Source organism: Salvia hispanica, chromosome 5 (assembly GCF_023119035.1).
Source record: "Salvia hispanica cultivar TCC Black 2014 chromosome 5, UniMelb_Shisp_WGS_1.0, whole genome shotgun sequence".
Lineage (NCBI taxonomy): Eukaryota > Viridiplantae > Streptophyta > Magnoliopsida > Lamiales > Lamiaceae > Salvia > Salvia hispanica.
The window spans coordinates 3,079,152-3,101,665 of record NC_062969.1 but is presented as its reverse complement, the minus strand read 5'-3'; the positions used below and the strand labels follow the sequence as shown (position 1 = coordinate 3,101,665).

Sequence of the window (22,514 nt, the reverse complement as noted above, 5' to 3'; positions counted from 1 at the left end):
CGTCCCGCTCAAGATGACACGTTTTCCTTTTTAGTTTGTCCCAACTAAGATGACACATTTCCTTTTTTGGTAACTTTCTCTCTCCAATTAATACACTCAACCACTTTTTCTTACTCCATTAAAATATCCATCTTTCTTTTTCTTTCTACTTTAATACTCACACCCACATTCTCTCTCTCCAATTAAACACTTTAACCAATAACTCCTAAAATCCCGTGCCGGCTAAGCAATGTGTCATCTTAGCCGGGACGGAGGGAGTATGTTGATTTTTATAAAAAAACTACGAAAATTATCTGACGATATTAACCTTTTGTTGATATTTTGTCTACTATTTATTGAAATTTGTGGACTTTAACCACATCCACTCATTTTAAAATCTAAGGGTGTAGATTTAGTTTTAGTTTTGGATTATGATATTATAACTTATAAACATTATAATAGGATCCTACCTAACTATATACAAATATATAAAATAATATATTCTAAAAAATGTAATGTGTATTTTTCACTTATCTCATTTATATGCACATTGCATTTTTATATAAATTGAAACTAGTACTACATGTTAAATTTGGATTCATAAAATATCAATAAAATTATATAGACGAAGTATGCTCTCGAAAAGTGCAGGGGCAAAATGAGAAATACTCCCTCCGTCTACCATTAGGAGTCTCATTCATAAGCGGCACAGGTTTTAAGAAATGGTAAGAAAAGTGGATGGAAAAAAGTTAGTGGAATAAGGGTCCCACTTATATATATTAGTTTTAAATGAAATGTGAGTGGAATGAGTTAGTGGAAGGTGGGACCCTCTATTACCACTTATGGTAAAAGTGAACCGGGACTCCTATTCGCGGACGTACTAAAATAGAAAAACGGGACTCCTATTCGCGGACGGAGGGAATAATAAATAGAGAAGGACATGCAATGTGATTAATAATTTTCCAGAAATCCGAGTTTATGGATCTAAAATGTGCAAAATCTATTTTTTAGGAACCAAATTTATAGTTCACTAAAAACTACTCTCTCTGTCCCATTAAAAATGAAACGTTTTCCTTTTTTGTTTGTCCTATTAAAAATGAAACATTTCCTAAAATAGAAATAACTCATCTCTACTTTTTCATCTCTCTTACTTTACTCTCTCTTCTTTAACTCACAAAACAACACTGCATAAAATCCCGTGCCGATTTCCAAATGTTTCATTTTAAGTGGGACGGAGGGAGTATATATATTTGACTAGACACAAGTTTTAAGCATGTAGTAGAAAGTGCGTCGAAAAAGTTAGTGAAAGGTGGATCATACATTTATATATATCCCTCTGTCCGCCATTAAGAGTCCCGGTTTACTTTCACTATTAGTGGTAGGTAGACTCCATATTCCACTAATGCATTCCATTTACATTTCACTTCATCCGCCCGTGAAATGTTGTCCAGTTTAGCCATTTTGGTCCGTCGGTTAAATGTTGTCCACTTTGCTTTTTCACATTTTTTTTTGTAAATGAACCCCGCTTTCAACTAACTCATTGCATTCACATTCTATTATAAAACTAGTACATAAATGTGGAGCCTACATTCCACAAACTTTTCTTCACATTTCTTAAAACCTGTGCTGAGTCAAACATGGACAGCATTCTGCGGACAGAGGGATCATTAAAAACTTATACTCTATATAAAAATAGGTCACACATTCCACTGTCTTTTTCCACTCACGTTTCTTCATATTTCTTAAACCCGTGCCGAACTGAAATGAGACTCATAATAACGGACATGTGGAGTATTAGTTTTATAATGAAACGTGAGTGAGATAAAGTTAGTAAAATATGGAGTCCATTACAAAAAATAGTAAAAAAGAAAATGGAAAATTTATTGGTGGTCGAACGAAAATGACAAAATAAGAAATTTATTTGTGGAAGGAGGGTGTATATGACTATCTATTTTGTAAATAATTAATTTTCAAAATAAAATAATAACACCTCTTATTACAATTTAGTAGCTTGACTAAAATTTCAATAGTAAACTTCATACTCCTCCATCCCCATCCCACTATATGTGAGGAGTTTCTTGTGGACAGTAGTTAATAAAATGATATTTATTAAATTAAGTGGAGAAAATAAAGTACGATAGAGGAAGAAGTAGGAGAGATCAAGAAAGAATAAAATAAGAAATAAAAGTTTAACAGAATGGAAATAAAGTAAGAGAGATAAATGTATTTTTTTTGCCTCAATAAATATTAATTACTTATTGTGGGATAACCCAAAATGAAAAATTGATTACTTATAGTGGAATGAAGGAAGTACTTAAGAAGACAAATTGGTGATATCATATTAAAATGGACGATGTTACTGTTGGAGTTGCCGATCAATTGGATCCAACTTCCCGCTTAAAAATCAAAATAAGCTCGTTACGACTATAATTGGTTTCCCTCCATCATAATATCCAACAAATTTCGCTGAATTGCAAATGGACTAGTTCAAGAAAATGTGAACAGAAACCTTCCTATTGTTGGATAATATGGTAAGTATTTGAACTTCAATTTTAACTATCGATAATATATTTGGAAATTATATACTCCCTCCGTTCCATAGTAATGAAAGCATTTCTTTTCAGCACAGAGATTAATAAAAATTGTGTTAGGTGAGTTAAGTAAAGAGAGAATAAAGTGGAAAATTAAAAAGATGGAGAGATGAAGAGAGAAAAAAAAGTAAGAGAGAGTAAAGTAGGTGTGGAAAAATGTGTTGACTTTTACTAAAAAGAGAAATGACTCTATTACTATGGAACGTACCAAAATGGCAACATGACTCTATTATTATGGAATAAAGGGGGTACTACTAATCGATTTTTATTCAAGAGTTTCATTAATCATATATTTGAACTCAAGAACTTCGCATAAAAATTTTAGTTTCTTTAATTGATTAATTAAAATTAAGTTTGATTTTTTATATATCGTAATTCAGATCTGCAACTTTTTTATTTTCTGTAATTGATTAAAATTTAAGAATTTCTATTTTTTATTCAATGGTTTCATATTATTGGAATTCAAGTAATTCACATGCAAAATTTTTAATTGATTAATTAAAATTCAAGAAGTTTCGTAATTCTTGAGCGTGATTTGTAAGATATTTAACAACTTTTAATTGATCTGGAATCATATCTCATTTGGATACGCACACACCGGCAGTGCAAGACCCGGAAGTGCAAGACCCGGAAGTGCAAGACCCGGAAGTGCAAGCCCTTCCAGTGGCTGCCTATACATCTCCTAGCATTTTAGCAGTTTAAGTAGCTCCTAATTAAACCAAGAAAACGTATTCAAGAAAAAAATTGTAAATAAAACACATTTTTTCTCTGTGGATAGATATTAATGAATAAAAAAGAATAACTTTTTTACTATTCCACCCATTGATCCTTTAATATTCACTATATGACCAATTTCCATCTAAAATATTATTTTTTCTACATTTGTTGCTATTCCAATAAGAAATTCTCCTAATTGGATTGATCTGAATTTTGTATTAAGATGCACTTTTATATTGATATTTTTCTATATATATATATGTCACGTAATTTTAAACCGTAGCTTTAATTACTTAAATATTATAGAATAATCTAGAAAGAATATGAAATCTGCCTTTTAAATTTGTTCACTTGCTTATAGAATAACCTAGAAATTTTATTAAATATGTTAAGATACTAGAAACCCGCTCGTAATAAAAATTGGCCACATTAAATTGAGAAATAGATAATGAAAATAAATTCTTGAACATTAAATATAAATATATGAAGGGACACACGCAATACACGATTGGTAAAAGAGTGAGTTAGATAAAAAAAAATGATTGAAATATTTTTAGTGGATAAAGGGTCTCACCTCGTTATTTAAAATAGAAATGTGATACTTGTACTAAGAGTCTAAAATATAAATGTGATACTTGTACTAAGAGGACCGTATAATATGATGTGGCTTTCGCCCTATATGGACTATCCGACCCCCAATATATGGGCTATACAACGCCACTGTATGGACTATATATGGTGACCTATATGGGCTATATAACTCCCACTATATTGTAGCACCCACCATTTGGGCTATATACAGAATGATTTATTAGTGTGCGCAGGTTTATTATCGAACAATATTAATGGGGCTTATATGATATGATATGATATGATATGATATGATATGAATGCTTTATGGGCTATAGGATGCGATTGGGTGACTATATATTATATTTGATTTCTATATGATGTTATACTATGTGATTTGGCTATTATGTGATATAGTTGATTTTTTTTATAATTCTTAATAGTATGATATAAGGGTGATCTTGAATATATAATAATAATTTGTAAGTTAGTATAAATATGAAATTATTTGACATGAAAATGAATAAAAGAAATCATTATAACTTATAAGATTAAGACACTTTACTATAAAAACATAGTATGATCTTAATTGGAGAAATAGATTTTATAGTGAAGAATATGCTACTGGGCTTGTCAATGCTCATTACTTTACCTGTTTTATTTTGCAATTTGATGTTTTGTTATTCCCATTAGTGTTGCATCCTCATCGGATTACTAATCAACACATTTGGTATACTTTTGCTTAGATTTAATAGTTGTGTCAATTAAATTTGAAATCTAAGATTAGTAGCTTCCGTTATGGCTGACAATGTTTAGTTATAATATGTTCAATAGGATTGTCTTTTTAATAGTAAAATATTTGTTTTAGATTTTGCTATATTTTATGGCACCTTATTTGTGACATCTCCTAGCTGATCAAATCCAGTTTACTGACCACGCACCAATACCTAACCAACCTCAATAAAATAGAAGATTATATCATCAAACTAAATAAATTATAAGCACAGAACATCAGATGAAGCTCACGATTTGCCGAAATGAACCTGATTCATCTCATTACATTCATCAAATCAAGCAAAACTTTTTGAACAAAGGAGTAGTACATCACTGAGAGGTAAAAAATTGTTGAAAGTCATTCATGATTTTAAATTGGTCTAATCTTTTGTTGTTTAACAGGTCGCCAAATCTCAAAAGTCATTGTAGACGCTACGGTGACAATTTCAACTTATTATGATCATGGTATGCTTGAGGTATCTTTCTTCTATCAATTTTTTTTTGCTTAATGGACAAATAATCCTCATCCCCCCCCCCCCCCGGTTTATTGTAGCTGGATCAGTTTTGATTATGTCCCTTTGTAATCAATATATCTTTTATGTCTTTATTTACTCGACTTTATGTTAGATTATCATCGTTTTGCGGTGCGGATCACCTCCAACATTTAATAAAACATCACCTAATACACCAACAAAAAATTGACATCTGGATATTATTTATAAATTGATAAAAATACTGCCACTCCAGATTTACTCACGCCAAACACCCTTACTGCACTTTAAATCTCTCCCTTCCCTCACAAATTGGCAACCACCATTAAATCTCTCTTTTCCCTCTTAATTTTCAAGCATTGCTTCCTATCTGAAACTATATTGGTGGTTTATGATTAAATTCATGGTTATACAATGCACAAGAGAACAAATATGTAAAAAGAAAAGAGACGGAAAATTTTCAACATTGTTTTGCAAAGCTTTTGCATTATCTTCTTCAGGAGTGTATGTGGCAGTACTTTCAGTTTTGGTTTTACGCAGAGATCTTGAATAGAATTTGTAAATCTCTCTGCCTTTGTTCTTTGTATTCAATTTTATTGCTTGAATTCAGATTCGTCACCATCATCGGCTTCCCGCAATGGAGGTCGTCGACTCTTTGAATTCCAGCAACGGAGATCATTGCCGGCGAAATTGAAGACGCCGGAATTTGAAGTTGTCCAGTTTAAATTGCTAGAATGCAAGTTTGAGTGGGGATGAGAGGTAGAGAGAGAATTGAATAGATTCGTCACCATCATCGGCTTCCCGCGGCGGAGGTCGTCGGCTCTTTGGATTCCAGCAAGGGAGATCATTGCCGGCGAAATTGAAGACGCTGGATTTTGATGTTGTCCGGTTTAAATTGCTAAAATGCAAGTTTGAGTGGGGATGAGAGGTAGAGAGAGAAAGGGTGTTTGGCGAAGGAATCTGTAGTGGAAGTATTTTTATCAATTTATAAATAATATCCACATGTCAATTTCTTGTTGGTGTATTAGGTGATGTTTTATTAAATGTTGGAGGTGATCCGCACCGCTAACAAAGTGTGTGGTCGCGTTAAAGGTAGACCAGACCACCTTTTATTTATAGAACCCAAAACCAAATAAAATGGATCATTATAAGAGAATATATAAGGCCAATATAACATGATTTTAGTTCGTTATGACAAATTTGGATTAATGAATAAACAACCTGAAATCGAATTAATTTATTGAAGATCTGAATTTTCTATAATAAATTAAAAATGAACTAGGTCATTTAAGATTTGAATGATTTATAATGAACTAACAACGAAATAACAATGAATTCAATGGTGCCATTTAATGAACGTTTTTTTTATTCAGTTATGTGTTTAAAATTGGTTTATGTGTTATCATGTACGTGGTTAAATTAAAGCAGAACACCCCTCCAACGTAGTTGGAAAAACCAAATAAAACAAGTCATTATAAAAGACAATTAAGGTCATTAGAACATTATTTTAAATTCAGTAATATTTTTTTAAATGAATTAACAATTTAAAAATGAACTAGGTCGTTTATAATGAACTATTTCTACTTAGAAATAAAATCAACAACTTTTTTATTCCTAAAAATGTTCGTTCAACAAGACGATAGCAAAAACTGAAAAATAAAATTGAAATCTTTAACAAAAGAAACCGAGAAAAATAACAAGTATATGAGATTTGAAAGGAAACAACACGGACCTAGAATAGCGATTGCCGGCGAAACTTGCCATCGTCGTAATGTAGGTACATCTCTCGTTGAATGCGGTAGCAATTTCGGCATCCTTTAACAATTTCGGCATCCTTGATTAGAACTTTCATATAGTGAAGTCGAGAGGACGAGACCAATCGTGCACGCGAAATTTTTATTGATATTATTAGTTTTTTTAATAATTTTGAAATTCTTAGTAATTAAATGTGACTATTATAACAACTATTTTCGAAATGAAATAATAAGAATCCCAATTCAGAAGAATTTCAATAAAAAAATTCATATAAATTTTAAAAATTATTAAAAGAATTCGATTAAGGAACAATTTTCACATATAAATTGGGAATAAATTGAAAACGTGAAATTCAGTCAGCTGACTTGAAAAGTAAAAAATGTCAGTGAGACAAAACATCAAACACCTCATAAACGCTTTCCCCTCTACCGGCCGCCATTTCTCCCACCACCTAAACCGCCGCCCACAGCCACCAACGCCGAAGCAGGACCCATACGCCCTACTCAAAGAGGATCCAGTCCAAGTTCTATCAGACCTCTGGGTCAAATCATTCTCCCAAACGAAAAAGCCATTCCAAAACCTCACCGGCTTCCTCACAAAACTCGATCTCTGGGTCCTCGCCTATCAGCGCGCCTGCGCTCACGCAACTGGCTCCTACCCTCCCAAAAACGCAATTCCCTCCCACACGCTCTCCAGCCTCGTCTCCCTCCGGGATGCCGTCGTTCACAGCCAATTCCGATGGAATTCGAAGCTCGAGCAGCTCATCCGCAGCCCCAAGGAGAAGCCAATTGCATTACTCTCGAGACGGAGAATTGAATCCATATTGAGCTCCGGCGATCCCCCGTTTCAGGACCGGGTGGTTCAGGAGGTGCTGTTGATGATTCTGGAACCTGTTTTCGAGCCGCGATTTTCTGCGAAATCCCACGCTTTCCGTCCAGGTAGGAACCCTCACACTGTTATTCGAACAATCAGGAGTAATTTTGCTGGCTACTTGTGGTTTATTCGAGGCGATTTAAGTGAGATTTTTAGTAATGTAAATCCTAGTGTTGTATTGGGATGTGTTGGAGAATCTGTGAAAGATAAGAAGGTATTGAGCTTGATTAAATCTGGAATGAGAGAGGTGGGGAAAAATCACAAGCAATTGGAAGATGAGGGCAAGAATGTGAGTAGAAAGAAAAGAAAGAAGGGGCAGACGAGGAAGAGGATATTGAACGATGACGAGCCTAAGCCCGACCCTTATTGGTTGAGGGCGTTTTACGATTTCTCTCCGGAGGAAGCTGCTGAGGTGCCTAGTTATGGTTATTGTGGAATTTTGAGCCCTCTGCTGATGAATGTTTGTTTGAATGAGCTTGATTATATGATGGAAAATAAGATAGTCGAGTTTTTTAAGCCCTCTGAGACTGATTCGATATGGAAGTATTCGATAAATGATGGCTGTCATAACCCTTCTTGGCCGGAGTTTGTACCCTCGAGTGGCAAGAAGAAGACTCGGAAAATGGATTATATTAGGTATGCAGGTCATTTTCTAATTGGGATAAGGGGCCCTAGAGAGGAAGCTGTAGTAATAAGGAAGGAAATAATCGAGTTTTGTGACAGGACATTTGGGATCAGGCTGGACAATTCAAAAGTGGAAATTGAGCATATATCAAGGGGGATTCAATTTCTTGATCATATTATATGCCGTAGAGTTATATATCCAACTCTTCGTTACACTGGAAGTGGTGGGAACATTGTGAATGAGAAAGGTGTTGGGACTTTGCTTTCGGTTACAGCTAGCCTCCAACAATGTATACGCCAGTTCAGGCGGCTTGCTTTTTTGAAGGGTGATAAGGACCCCGAGCCACTGCCTTGCACGCCTATGCTGTATTCGGGCCAAGCACACACCAATTCCCAAATGAATAAGTTACTGGAGACCATGGCTGATTGGTACAGATACGCGGATAACAGGAAGAAAATTATTGGGTTTTGTGCCTATGTCATCCGAAGCTCTCTGGCTAAGTTATATGCTGCAAGGTATCGATTGAAATCCCGTGCTAAGGTGTATAAGATTGCTGCACGAGACCTTAGCCGTCCACTGAGGGAAAGTACTAACAACTCTGCCCCAGAGTACTCTGACCTCTTGCGAATGGGACTTGTTGACGCCATTGAAGGCGTTCAATTTTCTCACATGTCGTTGATCCCATCTTGTGATTATACTCCTTTCCCTAGGAATTGGGTTCCTGATCATGAGAAGTTGTTCCAGGAGTATATCAGATTACAAGATGCAAAGTTTTTCTGTGAACTCAACAAATCAGTTAAACAACAAGGTTTATGTTTGCCTCAAGACAGGATATCTGAGATCGTGTGGGACTACAAAGTCCTTGGGTGTTATAGTGACCGGTTTAGAAATGATAAAGGGACAGAAAATATGCCATAGTGGGTATCTTGAACAACATAAGTTTCTGTTTGGATTGGACTGCCTTTGACAAAGAGGTAACTTTTGCTCTCTCTACTGCAATTTCAGAGATAGTCTCCAACGAGTTTGTCTCAATTTCCTGTTTAGATTTTAAATAGTTCTTGATCGTTTATATGTTGTTTAAGCCTGGTGTTGGTTCTACCGCTTGACGTTTCTTTTGTTCATTATTCATGTGAATTGTTATGAAACACTATTTCAACTTTGTTTCAGTTATTAACTGATTCTCTTGTAATTGGGATATTTATTCAGTTGTTTTGGTTATACCGCATGACAATTCATATATCTTCTGGTAATACAATGAATAGGAGAAACCAAAATAAATATAAAAGTAGAGAACTTTTACTATTTTGAACCGAGTACACTCCGTTGTATGTCAAAAAGAAACAATTTTAGTTTCTTTTATTGCACATGGAATAGAGAAATTAGCAACAAGAAATAATTTATATTGTCGGCTTTCTAAATGGATAAACTCTGCTTCTATCAGATGCTCTTGTTCTCATCTTCGGGTTCAAAGGCAGAGATCGGCTGGTCACGCGACAAACCAAGTGTAGTGGTAAATTTGACTGTGTCGTCGGAGGTGACCCCAACGTGTACATCGCTGACTGTAGCCGTGATGAAGAACTGCTTCGCTTGGAGTCCTGTGATATTCGTCAAGTGAGATTGATCGATGCAGGATGTGATCTGCGAATCATATATCATACTCCCTAGGCCCGGGAAGTAGTGTTCCGTTTTCTCCTTCTGCTTCAACCAGAAGAACCCCGTGGATCGGTTCAGACCAACCTCCTCGACCTCACCGACACGGAACACACCTTTCGGCACCGAGAATTCCTCCAAGAGCTTCCCAAGGTTCTCCTTGCATGCCTCTCCCTGGTAAATCTCAGCTCCTTTGCTCTGAGTTTCTATAATTGAAGGTGTTTCCATGTTTTTGAGACCTTCCTAATTTGGAGTCCCCTTTTTCTCAGTAGCATTTATATAGTAGTACATGATTATGGGGGTATGATTAATCAGTATGAAAGATTTGTGGATTATAGCAATTCTTATTTGTGATAGTCAAACTCGGCAGCTGACTCACCAACCTTTCTTGACCAAACAGTCTCACTCCATTGTTAGTCAAAAATAAAGGCAGCCTCCTCACTCCGGCATGTAGTCTTTAACAAATAAATTAGCCGCCTACCCAATTTTTTTTGCCTATATAAACACACACACACACACACACTCCATATCAGGAGTTTTTGTAGGTGTGTTCAAGAAGTGAGAAAATAAGGAGAGAGGATGAAATAGAGTTTGAGAGAAAAGCATAGCTTGAAGCTTTAAGGGAAAAATTGCCTTAACTCCACAACAACTTCCAATTGATGGCAGGCTGTATCATTGATTAGTTTTGTGCAGTTTCATTACCTTCATTTAAGGGTTTTAGTTATTTTAAGAATTTAGGGTGGCTGAACCACTTAATTTAGTTAATAGGGCAATGGTTGTATGCTAAATAAATTTTCCTTTACTATTTCAAGGCATTTTTAGGTGATAGAATAGATACACGAATACTAATATTGGCTAAAATTTTCTTTATGCCGCCGCCCTAACCATTTTAAGCATTGAAATTTACTTAGATTAAAGGGCAATTTACTAAGGGACTTAAAAGCCTCTACATGTTTAAGATGCTAGATGTCAAATAATAGAGCATGCTAGATTTTATTTTAACATGGTGGTTTAAGTATGAGAATTGAATGCTCGAGCTTGTAAGTGTTGCTAATGACAAAATAATAATTACAATGACTAATGACTATGATAAAAGGTACTTTGAAGAATTATGTATATAAGAGATACGTTATGCTGCATGAAACCATGAACTATGTGAATAGTGCTTACCAATTGTTTTGAGTTATATATTTAGTTTGATTATACTCCATTCGTCCTCAAAAAATAGACTAGTTTTGTTAGTTTGGAGCGTCCCCAAAAATTAAAACAAGTATAAATATAGAATGTTTTCAAAAAATAATAATTCTACAAATCATTTACAATGTGAATCCCATAATTCACCAACACTCCTTCCACCACCAGGATTAGTGGAGTAGGTGATCCTTCCCGTCCTTTCACTACCTTTTTCCCTTCTCTTTTCTTACTTTTTTTCTCATCTCTCTTACTTTATCAATTGCACATTAAAACTTGCGTTATCTACAAATTTGTCTATTTTTTGAGGATGAAGGGGAATATGCTATTAAGTTGAATAAAAACTTTTAAGATATTAAAATCAAGTTTAATGTATAACACAAAATAACAATAATAATATAAGTAAATGAAAATAGTGCTCACATACGATGCTTACATAAGTTAGTTATCACATTTAAATAACAGCTAAAATAATAGAATCAAACTAAATACGAGTATATAACTTAAAATACATAAAAACTAAATAAAAATAGAGTTCACATATTATGTTATGTAAGTTACTTATCATAACATCTCTCTCTTTATATATGGTATTTTTTTGACTTGTAGTTGGGGAACAGTAGACATAAAAAGTTCCAGAGATCACCTGGATTATTTTGAAGATGGTATACAAACATTGATTAGTGGTAGTTTTGCCATTATGATTATGGTCCCATAAATATGGACACACTAAATTCGTGTGATCCACCTTCCTCAGATTTGTAGTTGAAACTTTTAAAGCGCATTGCATTACCCAACGCCACGTAACCACACTAACTTATAAACTCTACAGTGATACCAAGATATAATGTAGGATTGAGTTGTGAGATTATTTTAGTCATAGGGGGTAGCTAAGACTAATTATCCCATGATTATCCATCTAGGATTGAATTGAAAGACTTAATCTCATGAACCAAACAAATTATTAATTTAATGCGGGATACAATCTTGCAAACCAAATACCCCCTACTTGTACCCCTACTTGTATTGGGAGTTTCAAGTTTTTTTTTTTTTTTTTTTTTTTTTTTTTTTTTTTTTTTTTTAAATAAAAATAAAAATTGGTTTTGCTTTACAATCTCATGTTTTGTGCTAATGATATCATCAATTGATCAGCTCCTATAATTAGGATTCAATATTATCTAAATTGCATTTGTGCTGAATAATGCAGCGAAACTGAGAAATTAGACGAATATTGGTAGTAAAATATTCCACATTAATACATTCATATCAGCATTTAGAAATTGCTTAAATATGAAGCAAACCATAAGTAGTTAAAAACAGAGAAATTAACCAGATTTATTCAAAGCAAGCTGCACAGTCATAATCAAATCCATCACTTCTTCTCCTCTTCCTCCTCAAACGCCGACGCCGGAAAAGCTCTGGAGATTCCGGTAGGGGTACCGAACGTAATTTTACCGGATTCAGGGTCCTTGATCGAAATATCACAGATCGTGATCCAGATCAGGATCTCCTTGCTCTTGACGCCGGTGAGGCGCTTCATCCGCCGATCGGAGACGAACGCCGTCACCTCGGCGTCGTACCAGACGCTGCGTCCGATTCCTTTGAAGTAATGCGTCTTGCTCTTCTTCTGCCTCAGCCACACGAATCCGGTCTCCGCGTTGTGGCCGACCTCGACGAGGTCGTCCAGCGGCAGCAGCCCCTGCGGCATGTTGATCTTCTCCAGCAGCTCCTTCGACTTCTGCTTGCACACCGCCGCGTCGCCGCTGTACACCTCGGCGTTCTCGCGGTGGGAATCGATCTGCTGCGACGTCGACATTTCCGCGGCGGATTTGGGGATTTTTTTTGAAATCAGGTTGAAACGGATTGAATTTGAATCAGTAAAGCAAGCTGAGGGGGGTTCTTATAGGGAGGTGCGCTTGGGCGAAGTTACGGAAATGCCCTTGGTTGCTAGTGTCTGTTTCGAACTCGGCGGGGGTAGTATAGGAAATGCGCCACGTGGAATTGGGACGGAATTTATTGCGTCGATAATGATTTTAGTTGGTAGTTGACTTAACTGAGACAGGTAAACTACAAATTTTATAATAAATCTATACACATTTTTATTCTATACCTTATCTATAATTTTAATTTGTTTTATTTAAGCGTAATTTGATCTTAATAGCCATACATTCCTCACGTTATAGGTAACCAGTATTCTACCTACGTCACAGACAAGTTGTGATGAATCAAAATGACAAAATTGAAACTTGATGTTGCAAACGTGTGGGATAAAGAAGTTTGCAAATAATGCTAATATATTTGAAATAGCTTACTTAATTCATGGACAAAGGAAAGACGCTAGTGTGATTATTCCATTTATGCAAAAGCTCAATGACATAGTAAATGAGACTTGTAACAAACCCTAACACCGGTTGCTCTTACGTGAAAGCAATGCGACCATATCCGGATTTGCACGAAGACTTTATTACAACAAGTTATTTTTTTTGCCTTTATTTAACGTTGATTTTGAGGTTCAAAGGCCGCAATGGGGTGGACGCGGTAAATCCCAGTGCTACTAACAAACTTGGCCTTGTCACGAGATGGGATCCCCACAACAATGTCGGTGACCGTGAGTGTGAGGATGATCTCCTTTGCCTTCACACCCGTGATCTTCGACAAGCGCCCGGGGGTGATGAAACCGGTGAGTTGCGTGTCGTAGTAGGACATCCCGACCTTATCCACCTTCCATTCCGTCTTCTTCTCCTGCTTCACCCAGTAGAACCCCGTGGCCCGGTTGAACCCGAACTCCTCGATCCGTTCCACCCCAGAGAACAGGCATCTCGGGACGGAGAATTCGTCCAGCATTTCGTGTAGTTTCTCTCCGGAGACCGGTCCACGGTGGATCTCTGCTGCATTGCTCTGAGTTTCAATCATCGTTGCTGTGGCCATTGTCAGTTGTGGGTTGGCTTGTTTTCTGGTCTTGAACTCTTATGTATATATACTTAGCTATGAATTTATTGGTTCTGTTATAAGTCTTTCTCAACTTTAGGTAGCTCCCACTATGCTGTCATGACAGAAGTAGTTTAAAACGAAGCTATTTGATTGTAGATGGTATACAAGAGATGGACAGGTAGATTAGTAGGTTATGACCACTAATAATAACATGGGGTATGCGTGAGGGAAACTATGTACATATATGGGCCGCTCGATTAGGCTAGTTGGCCCAGATTAGATCCCACAAACTCATTAGTTATGAGTTCGGTTGCAAAGTCATTACAAAATTGCGGCCCGTTACAAATCAATTCGGCTCAGATTCATGAACTATTTATTATAAGTTTGGTTGCCAAGATACCAAAAATTGTGGCTCCTTATGAATCCCTCCGTCTCACTTAAGATGACACGTTTTCCTTTTTAGTTTATTCCAACTAAGATGACACATTTCTTTTTTTGGAAACTTTCTCTCTCCAATTAATACGCTCAACCACTTTTTCCCAAAATATTCATCTTTCTTTCTCACTGTATTTTAATACTTCCACCCATTTCTTCTCTCTCCAATTAAACACATTAATCAATTACTCCTAAAATCTCGTGTCAGCTAAGGAATGTGTCATCTTAGCCGGGACGGAGAGAGTAATAACTAATTAGGCCTCATAAACTGATTAATTATAAGTTCGGTTATCAAGATACTAAGGGCTCGTTTGATATACTATTCATGTTACGGCTAGTTAAGATAAGGAGCATGATATATATTAGAGTCTATACCAGTTATATTTTTAAATGGTGTGTTTGGCGAGAAAATATTTATTGGTCTAGGCATATGAAGGTGGAAGTGTGATTTGTATGCCCCACCAATACATTATTGACAAGTGGAAATAAATAGAGTTCCACTTCCAACTAGATATATTAATTATAGAAACATAGTTTATTTTTCTTAAAAGAAGCATTATAGTTGAATACGGAAACTATACCAAAATATTACTTCCCCCGTCCCACTTTAAGAGTCTCGGTTTACCATTTTTGGGTGTCCCACTTTAGGAGTCCCGGTTGGAATATTCCATAAATGGTATTAGGCCCCACATTCCACTAACCTTTTTCTACTCACATTTTATTATAAAACTAATATAAAAAGGCAGGACCCACATTCTACTATTTTTTTTCACCAACTTTCCTTTACATTTCTTAATACTCGTGCTGAACTTAACTGGGATTCCTAAAGTGGAACGAAGGGAGTAGAAATTAATCATATACATAGAGTAATAAATATATGCATACACGTGAATAATAAATAAAGTGATCATATTATGTTACACATTTCAAATTTAATGGCTCCCTTATAAGTTACTGCCTCCGTCTCCCAAGTTTTGACACGGTTTGACCCGATACGGATTTTAAGAAATGTATTGAAAAAGTTGATGGAATGTGAGTCCTACTTTTAAAGTATTAGTTTTATAATAAAATGTGAGTGAGAATGGGTTAGTGAAATATGAGGTCCACTACCAAAAATGGTAAAAATTGAAATGTGTCAAACTTTCAAGGACGGACCGAAATGGTAAACTGTGTCAAAATTTGGGGGACAGAGGTAGTATGATGCTACTATATCTCAAATTGAAATCTGAATAAAAAGGAATACTCCCTCTGTTCAAGTTTAGGAGTGCAATTTAGTTAGGGCACAGATTTTAAGAAATTGTCGGAGTATGTAACAATTAAAGTGATATAGTGGAAAGTGAGACCCTTTTGACTTTTTGTATGTTTAGGATTTTGTTCTGTTTTATTTTCATGAAAGTAATGACATTTGAGTGTAAATTTCATCAACAATAAGATTAAATTTTATGTCCAAATATCGTAAATTCTAAATAAAACTCTTAAACTGGGACGGATAGAAATGACAAAATAAGACTTTTTAGATTGAGACGGGGGAGTATAATAGTACTAATTTAGCTTATGATATGTAGTCACTGTACTAGTACAAATTCGTGTGGGCATTAGATGGGCTGATCACGGGCCTAGTTTTTGTTTGATCCTAGATTCATAAAATTGCCCAATTAAATTTAGTACTATAACTAACCATCTCGGCCCAAACCCATTCTGTTTCTCTGATCTATGCCTGCATTGGGCTAGACCAGCTCGAGCCGGGAAACTTGACAACTCTAGACACAATTGCATAAGTATATTATTGATATTTTTATTATTTCTTCAAAATACAACAAAAACTCAAACGAAATGAGGCTGTAATCCAATATTATCACCTCTAATACAAAATAATAGTACTAATGTTTCGATTTAGGGCCATAACAAATTTGAAGCCCTTTAAGCACGCCACCTCCCCATTATTAATTGTCAATATTAATTAATTATTTTCTCAACTGTCACTGCAACTACACAATTATGACTCTTATTTACTCAATCTACCTATACTTGCATTGCTTCACAAAATTCAATGAATAAATTATTTTCAGTCAATATGCAACTATATTAATTGCTACAAAACACCTACAAATAGAGGATTATGAGAATGCCACTAAGTGTCCATAAACCATCATTGAGGAAAGAGTACTAATGGTATACTATACAACGTTTATTGATTGTACACTACGAAGGAGTTGTTCGATTTGAAAGATTAAATCTCGGGATTAAATATGTATTGTGTTTGGTTCATGAGAATGAATTTCACAACTCAATCTTAGATGAATAGTCATGTACTAATAATTAGTCATGTTCTCCATCTTCCAACTAAAATAATCTCACAGCTCAATCATAAAACACATTTCATTATTATTTTATTTAACAAATCGAACATACAACTATTAACATGTCTTTCTAGAACCCTTTACTTTCATAAGTGCTAATGAAAATGAACTTTAACAGTGACCAACATTTAAAACACATTTCATTATTATTTTATTTAACAAATCGAACATACAACTATTAACATGTCTTTCTAGAACCCTTTACTTTAATAAGTGCTAATGAAAATGAACTTCAACAGAGACCAACATTTTCTAGTCATACATTCAGGCATGGTCTTGATCTAGAAGCTCTATACATTTACTTATACTACAATAGTTTAGGGTCATCAAATTTATTTAAATGCTAATATTTTGATTATTTCGTCTAGAGTATTGTACTACACAAATATTAATCATGTGTAAAATACAAAGAACTATCAAACAACTGAACTCATTAAAACTAAAGCCCCAACAACATATTATAACAATCAACATATGATTGGCCTGTGCTCACTAAATCAAACATCACTGCCAACTAATTCCACCTTTTGTCAGCTTTTCTGTTAGGATATTCTTGGTTGATTGGTTTCTACATTGATGATTCTGTAAAGATTGACAAGAGACAAAAAAATTGGTTGAAACAGAACAAAACTTAGATCAGTCATGGGGATACCACTTCACCCCACATATCTAAAAGATACCCCTCACATTTCCCATATGTACCATTGGCAAATAAAGCTGAGTGGTAACCCCAGTTTCTGGGACCCATTACATTGGCCCCACCACCACCACCATGTTGGTTTTTGGTGTTGTGTCTGTATTCAATAGCAATCTGTTCAAACACTTCCACCTCAAACATGTTTAGCCTCAGTTTTGGCCTCATGTTGTCCCTCACAAATGCAAAGGGAAGTTGATCCCTTGGGTTGAATCCTTCCAACTCATTGAATATTAGGCATGAAAACAAATTTGTGGGGACACTGTGTTTCCTCAATATCAAAGCACTATCTGGCACATCTGCAATTTAAGGAATACATCATAAATTATTCATAAATTAGCTCCTATGGGTATTTATTTATCAATAGAAGTAACTTATTATAATAGTATCATTTTCCCTAAATTGTGGATGCAAAAAGAAGAGCCTTATATATAACAAAAGCAACATGCACAAATTGCCAAAAAGAAAGAAACCTTCACTTAGAAACCACTCAACTTTGATTGGGAAAGTCATGATTAGGCCTTCAAAGACAAACTCATGAGAAATGAAGCAATTAACATCATAACAATGAATCAACATTTCAAAGTTAAAAAAAGTGAAACAAGATTACACCTGAGGGATAAGGCTTGTATGCATTCCATGGCAGCAAACCATGCTCACAGTAGCTCTCCATCTGAGCTCTGATCCCACTCACATCCCACCATTTCCTCCACCGCGCCGTCGCGGCGGCCTCCTCCATGGTGTGCAAGAAAAAGGGGTGTTTGGAGACAGCCATGTCAAAACCCTCCTTGATCACAAGTGAGTGAATCAAGAGAAGCGGATCCACCACCAGCTGCAACTTGGCATCAATCCAAATGCTGTATTTGGAATTCGGGAAGAGGCGGTGGAGCAAATACTTCGGTATAACGCCGTTCATTGCCGGATTCTCGTACAACTCCTCACTCGAAACCCTAACCACCGTCCACGCACCGATTTTCAGCTTCTTGGTTGATTTCTTCGGCGTTATTAGGTTGTGCAAGTGCAAACGATCGAGGGTTTCGTCGTCGACGAACATGAAGAAGCAAACGAGGTCTAAGGTCTTGGATCCAAGGCCCACGGGCTGCCGGATTTTGTCGTGGTCGTTGAATATGGCGGAGACCACCACCACCCCTTTGCAATTCTCCATGGATTCACGATCTGTAGCTCCGTCAGATCAAGAATTCGTGATCGTTATTACTAAAAAGGGAAATGACTCTATTACTATGGAACTTACCAAAATGACAAAATGACTCTATTATTATGGAATGGAGGGAGTAGAATTTATAGATGGAAAAATATAGTAGAGGAAAAAATATTAGGAGTAATTATTTTTCGTTCCACAATATTAGGTTTTCCTATTTTGCTTATTTTTCTTTTGAATTTTTAGGATTTCTAGACGCTTATAAATAGCGTTGTTTTTTGTTTTTGGAGGCAGTAGATTTGATAATTATAATTTTGTTTTCACAGAAACTAGGGTTTTTCTGAATTTCTTCTCCGTTCAGTTAGTTTCTTCTTACGTTTTGCATCACGATTGATACCGAGTACTCCCTCCGTTCCATGTTATAGAGTCATTTTTCTATTTTGGAATGTTCCAAGTTAATTGAGTCATTTTTATTTATTTTTTTTAAAAAGTAACTCTCTCTTTTACTTTAGTCTCTCTTCATCTCTTTTACTTTTTTCATCATCCATTTAACATACTATTCTTAAACTCCGTGCTGAAAATAAATGTTTCTACTAATAAAAAACGGAGGAATATTTACGAAATCTCACTCGAGAAAACCATGCGCCGTGGTTTATATACATTTTTGTGAGTTTTAGTGCAAAATCTATGTTTGGGATGGTGCAAAATCTATGTCATTCCTTGCTCTTTTAGTTGTTATGTTTAGTATTTATAATTAAAGTTTAGGAATGAGATAATATTTTTTATATTATCTTTTCTTATTATGTAGTACTCCCTCTCCTCAGTTCCATAGTAATAGAGTCATTTTGCTATTTTAGTACGTTCCATAGTAATAGAGTCATTTCCCTTTTTAGTAAAAGTCAACACATTTTTCCACACATACTTTACTACTCCCTCCGTCCCGCTTAAGATGATACGTTTTCCTTTTTAGTCTGTCCCAACTAAGATGACACATTTCCTTTTTTGGTAACTTTCTCTCTCCAATTAATACACTCAACCACTTTTTCTCACTCCTATTAAAATATTCATCTTTATTTATCTCTATACTTTAATACTTCCACCCACCTTCTCTTTCTCCAATTAAACACTTTAACTAATAACTCCTAAAATCTCGTGCCGGCTAAGCAATGTGTCATCTTAGCCGGGACGGAGGGAGTATATCTTACTCCCTCCGTCCCGGAGTATTAGACTCACTTCTTTTGGGCACATGATTTAAGGAATTGATATTTAAATAGTTAAAGTGGAGAGAGTAAAGTATGAGAGAGGAAAAAGTAGGGAGAGAAGAGAGAAAAAAGTAGGTGGAGAATAAAATAAGATAGATGCTTTTTGCTAAAAAAGGAAATGAGTCTAATATGTTGGGACATCCCAAAAGGGAAAGTTGGTCTAATACCTTGGGACGGAGGGAGTACTACTTTTTTCTCTCTTCATCTCTCTACCTTTTTTATTTTCCACTTTATTCTCCCTTTATTTAACCCACCTAACATAATTTTTCTTAATCTCTGTGTCGAAAAGAAACGCTTCCATTACTATGGAATGGAGCGGGTAGTAATTTATTTCCATTTCGGCCAAATGAAAGTGTGAATTTAGTGTTGTATGACAAGCTAGGGGCAACTGCCGTTGGTATAGGTGCAGCATTTCTATATGTGGGCCGTCTCATAATATCATTAGTTCTGTTGGGCCCAGTAAGAAATTTCATTGTAATGATTGGGCTTCGTACTAGGCTAGTTTTGACGTCTTGCGCAATTGCAAAAGCACGATAAAATTAATGAATATTCACCATCACAAGCAACAAAAATTAGTAGAAAAATCAAGAGAAAAACGTTAGGAATAGTAAATCTCATATGCATATATGTGTATTAATCATATTTAGTCGTCTATGTTGAGTCACACACTTGTCTATTTTATTCTTCAAACCAAAAAATGCATTACTTATATGTCATTTCATGTCTTTACCGCAAACTTTAAGAGTGAAGTGTTTTGCCCAAATTAAATCCAATGTAGTACATCTGATCCTACGTAGAAATGAAGTGAAACTTGAGTTTGAATCTCATTAAAGCCCTGTTATGCGTGAATTATTTATGTGTAGAATTTCATACGTTTATAAATGCGTAGTTCATGTGTGTAGGTCATTCTCATGTCCCATATTAATATACAGAGTGAACTATAAATTTAGGGCCTATGTATATTAGTTCGAACACTAGACACCTCTATGTTTTAAAAGTATCGTCACACACCTCTGTGTATGAACCTAATTAATATTATTTGAAGGACTTTTTCACTGGTTCCCCAACTTTTAACGTTGTTATAGGGGTAGCTCAAATGAAATTGTAATATTTTATTGGTACCTGAAACAATATAAAATTTAATAATTTACAATTTTCAAGGAAATAATTTGTCTTCATGTCTACATGTTTCACATGAAAGCTAATATAATAGTATTATATTACTCCCTCCGTTCCAAGATAAGTAAGAACAAACTTTTCGGCATGAGATTTAAGGAATTGAGGTTTTGTTAGTAAAGTGGAAAGTGAATAAAGTAAGAGAGTTAACAAAGTAGAGAGAATACCAAAAAAGGAAATGACTCACTTATCTTGAGACGTCCCAAAAATGAATGTGAGTCGCTTATCTTGGGACGGATGGAGTATTAATTTTTTTAAAGGTTGAGTCTTTCTTTATCATCTCCAACAAGGACGTCCATTTTTTACCAATGCAAATTTTGAAGAAAATTTTTGATAATTTTCAAAAAGTTGAAGTAGAAAAAACAAAAACAAAAGTTCTCAGGAGGGGCTTAAAAGCCCTCCATCGAGAGGGAAGAGAAGAAGTGAATGGTCCTTTTAATTGGTATGAAGTTCAAATAGAAAAGACATCAGACATAAGTGGCAGAGTGGAAAAGAAAAGAGTACATGATAAAGACTAAAAAACCCTTCTAGTAGCATTTTGGTTAAATTCGAGTGAGAAAAAGACTTAAAAGTCTATGAATAATGAAAAAGTCTTTTAAATAACATAAGGTCCAAACATAGAGGTGGGCGGCGGTATTTTTGAAACATAGGGGTGTCTAACCTTCGAACCCCTAGACATAGGTCCCAAAATTTGTAGTTCCCTCTAAAATATAGTAATTCTCAATGGATTCATATAAAAATGATATAAACACAAACTAATATAATACCTGAAGTTCAAGTTTCATAGTTTGCAGTTTTGGAATCATAGTATTGAATTGAAGAGTTTGGAAGTGAATTATCTGCGTCACGCGCGGTAGTATGTAACTAACCAATTACGTGCAGATAAATTGTATCCAAAATATAGAAAGATTCAAGAATCTTGAAAATAAGCAACTATGGTTTGGTATCTTCAACGCATAACGTCAGAGCTTGCGTATGAGTATAGGGCTGGAGAAAAATTTCGAAATACCGAAATATCGGCCGTATCGTACCGAAAAAATGCCGAAAATATCGAATTTTCGGTATACCGTGACTTTCGGTACGGTAACGGTATGAATTTTCAAATACCACGGTATACCGAAATTCGGTATATACTGTAAATTAAGATATATGCCGTAAACTAAGGTATATACCATAAAAATATAAACACAATTATATATAAAATATATTTTATATATTTTTAAATTATAAAATCTACCGTGAAATATAAATATAATTATGAACAAATTATATTTAATTAAT

The 22,514-nt window shown here is 35.2% G+C and overlaps 5 protein-coding genes across 5 annotated transcripts; 1 reads left to right on the top strand and 4 right to left on the bottom strand.

The window, feature by feature from the left end:
• The first annotated feature begins 7,248 nt into the window (after positions 1-7,248).
• On the top strand, positions 7,249-10,895 carry LOC125188000 (nuclear intron maturase 1, mitochondrial). Its single transcript, XM_048084713.1, has 2 exons — positions 7,249-9,349; positions 9,817-10,895. The coding sequence occupies exon 1, from the start codon at positions 7,257-7,259 to the stop codon at positions 9,291-9,293; it is 2,037 nt and encodes a 678-aa protein (XP_047940670.1). The 5' UTR covers positions 7,249-7,256; the 3' UTR covers positions 9,294-9,349; positions 9,817-10,895.
• On the bottom strand, positions 9,813-10,253 carry LOC125188268. The gene has a single exon (XM_048085040.1). It carries the CDS (start codon positions 10,251-10,253, stop codon positions 9,813-9,815), a length of 441 nt encoding a protein of 146 aa, XP_047940997.1.
• Positions 10,896-12,447: 1,552 nt separating the features above from the next.
• LOC125188001 lies at positions 12,448-13,086 on the bottom strand. Its single transcript, XM_048084714.1, has one exon. It carries the CDS (start codon positions 13,030-13,032, stop codon positions 12,589-12,591), a length of 444 nt encoding a protein of 147 aa, XP_047940671.1. The 5' UTR covers positions 13,033-13,086; the 3' UTR covers positions 12,448-12,588.
• Positions 13,087-13,709: 623 nt separating this feature from the next.
• LOC125188267 lies at positions 13,710-14,144 on the bottom strand. Its single transcript, XM_048085039.1, has one exon. It carries the CDS (start codon positions 14,142-14,144, stop codon positions 13,710-13,712), a length of 435 nt encoding a protein of 144 aa, XP_047940996.1.
• Positions 14,145-17,318: 3,174 nt separating this feature from the next.
• Positions 17,319-18,801, bottom strand: LOC125186005 (probable hexosyltransferase MUCI70). Its single transcript, XM_048082304.1, has 2 exons — positions 18,249-18,801; positions 17,319-17,935 (listed from the first exon to the last, which is right to left on the bottom strand). The coding sequence occupies exons 1-2, from the start codon at positions 18,799-18,801 to the stop codon at positions 17,583-17,585; spliced, it is 906 nt and encodes a 301-aa protein (XP_047938261.1). The 3' UTR covers positions 17,319-17,582.
• Positions 18,802-22,514: the final 3,713 nt, after the last annotated feature.

Excerpts from the sequence above, each read along its gene's own strand:
- LOC125188000 (XM_048084713.1), top strand. The coding sequence starts at position 7,257 with ATGTCAGTGAGACAAAACATCAAACACCTCATAAACGCTTTCCCCTCT.
- LOC125188268 (XM_048085040.1), bottom strand. The coding sequence starts at position 10,253 with ATGGAAACACCTTCAATTATAGAAACTCAGAGCAAAGGAGCTGAGATT.
- LOC125188001 (XM_048084714.1), bottom strand. The coding sequence starts at position 13,032 with ATGTCGACGTCGCAGCAGATCGATTCCCACCGCGAGAACGCCGAGGTG.
- LOC125188267 (XM_048085039.1), bottom strand. The coding sequence starts at position 14,144 with ATGGCCACAGCAACGATGATTGAAACTCAGAGCAATGCAGCAGAGATC.
- LOC125186005 (XM_048082304.1), bottom strand. The coding sequence starts at position 18,801 with ATGGAGAATTGCAAAGGGGTGGTGGTGGTCTCCGCCATATTCAACGAC. Across the intron at positions 17,936-18,248 it reads ATACAAGCCTTATCCCTCAG|ATGTGCCAGATAGTGCTTTG; the intron begins GTGTAATCTTGT and ends CTTAAATTGCAG.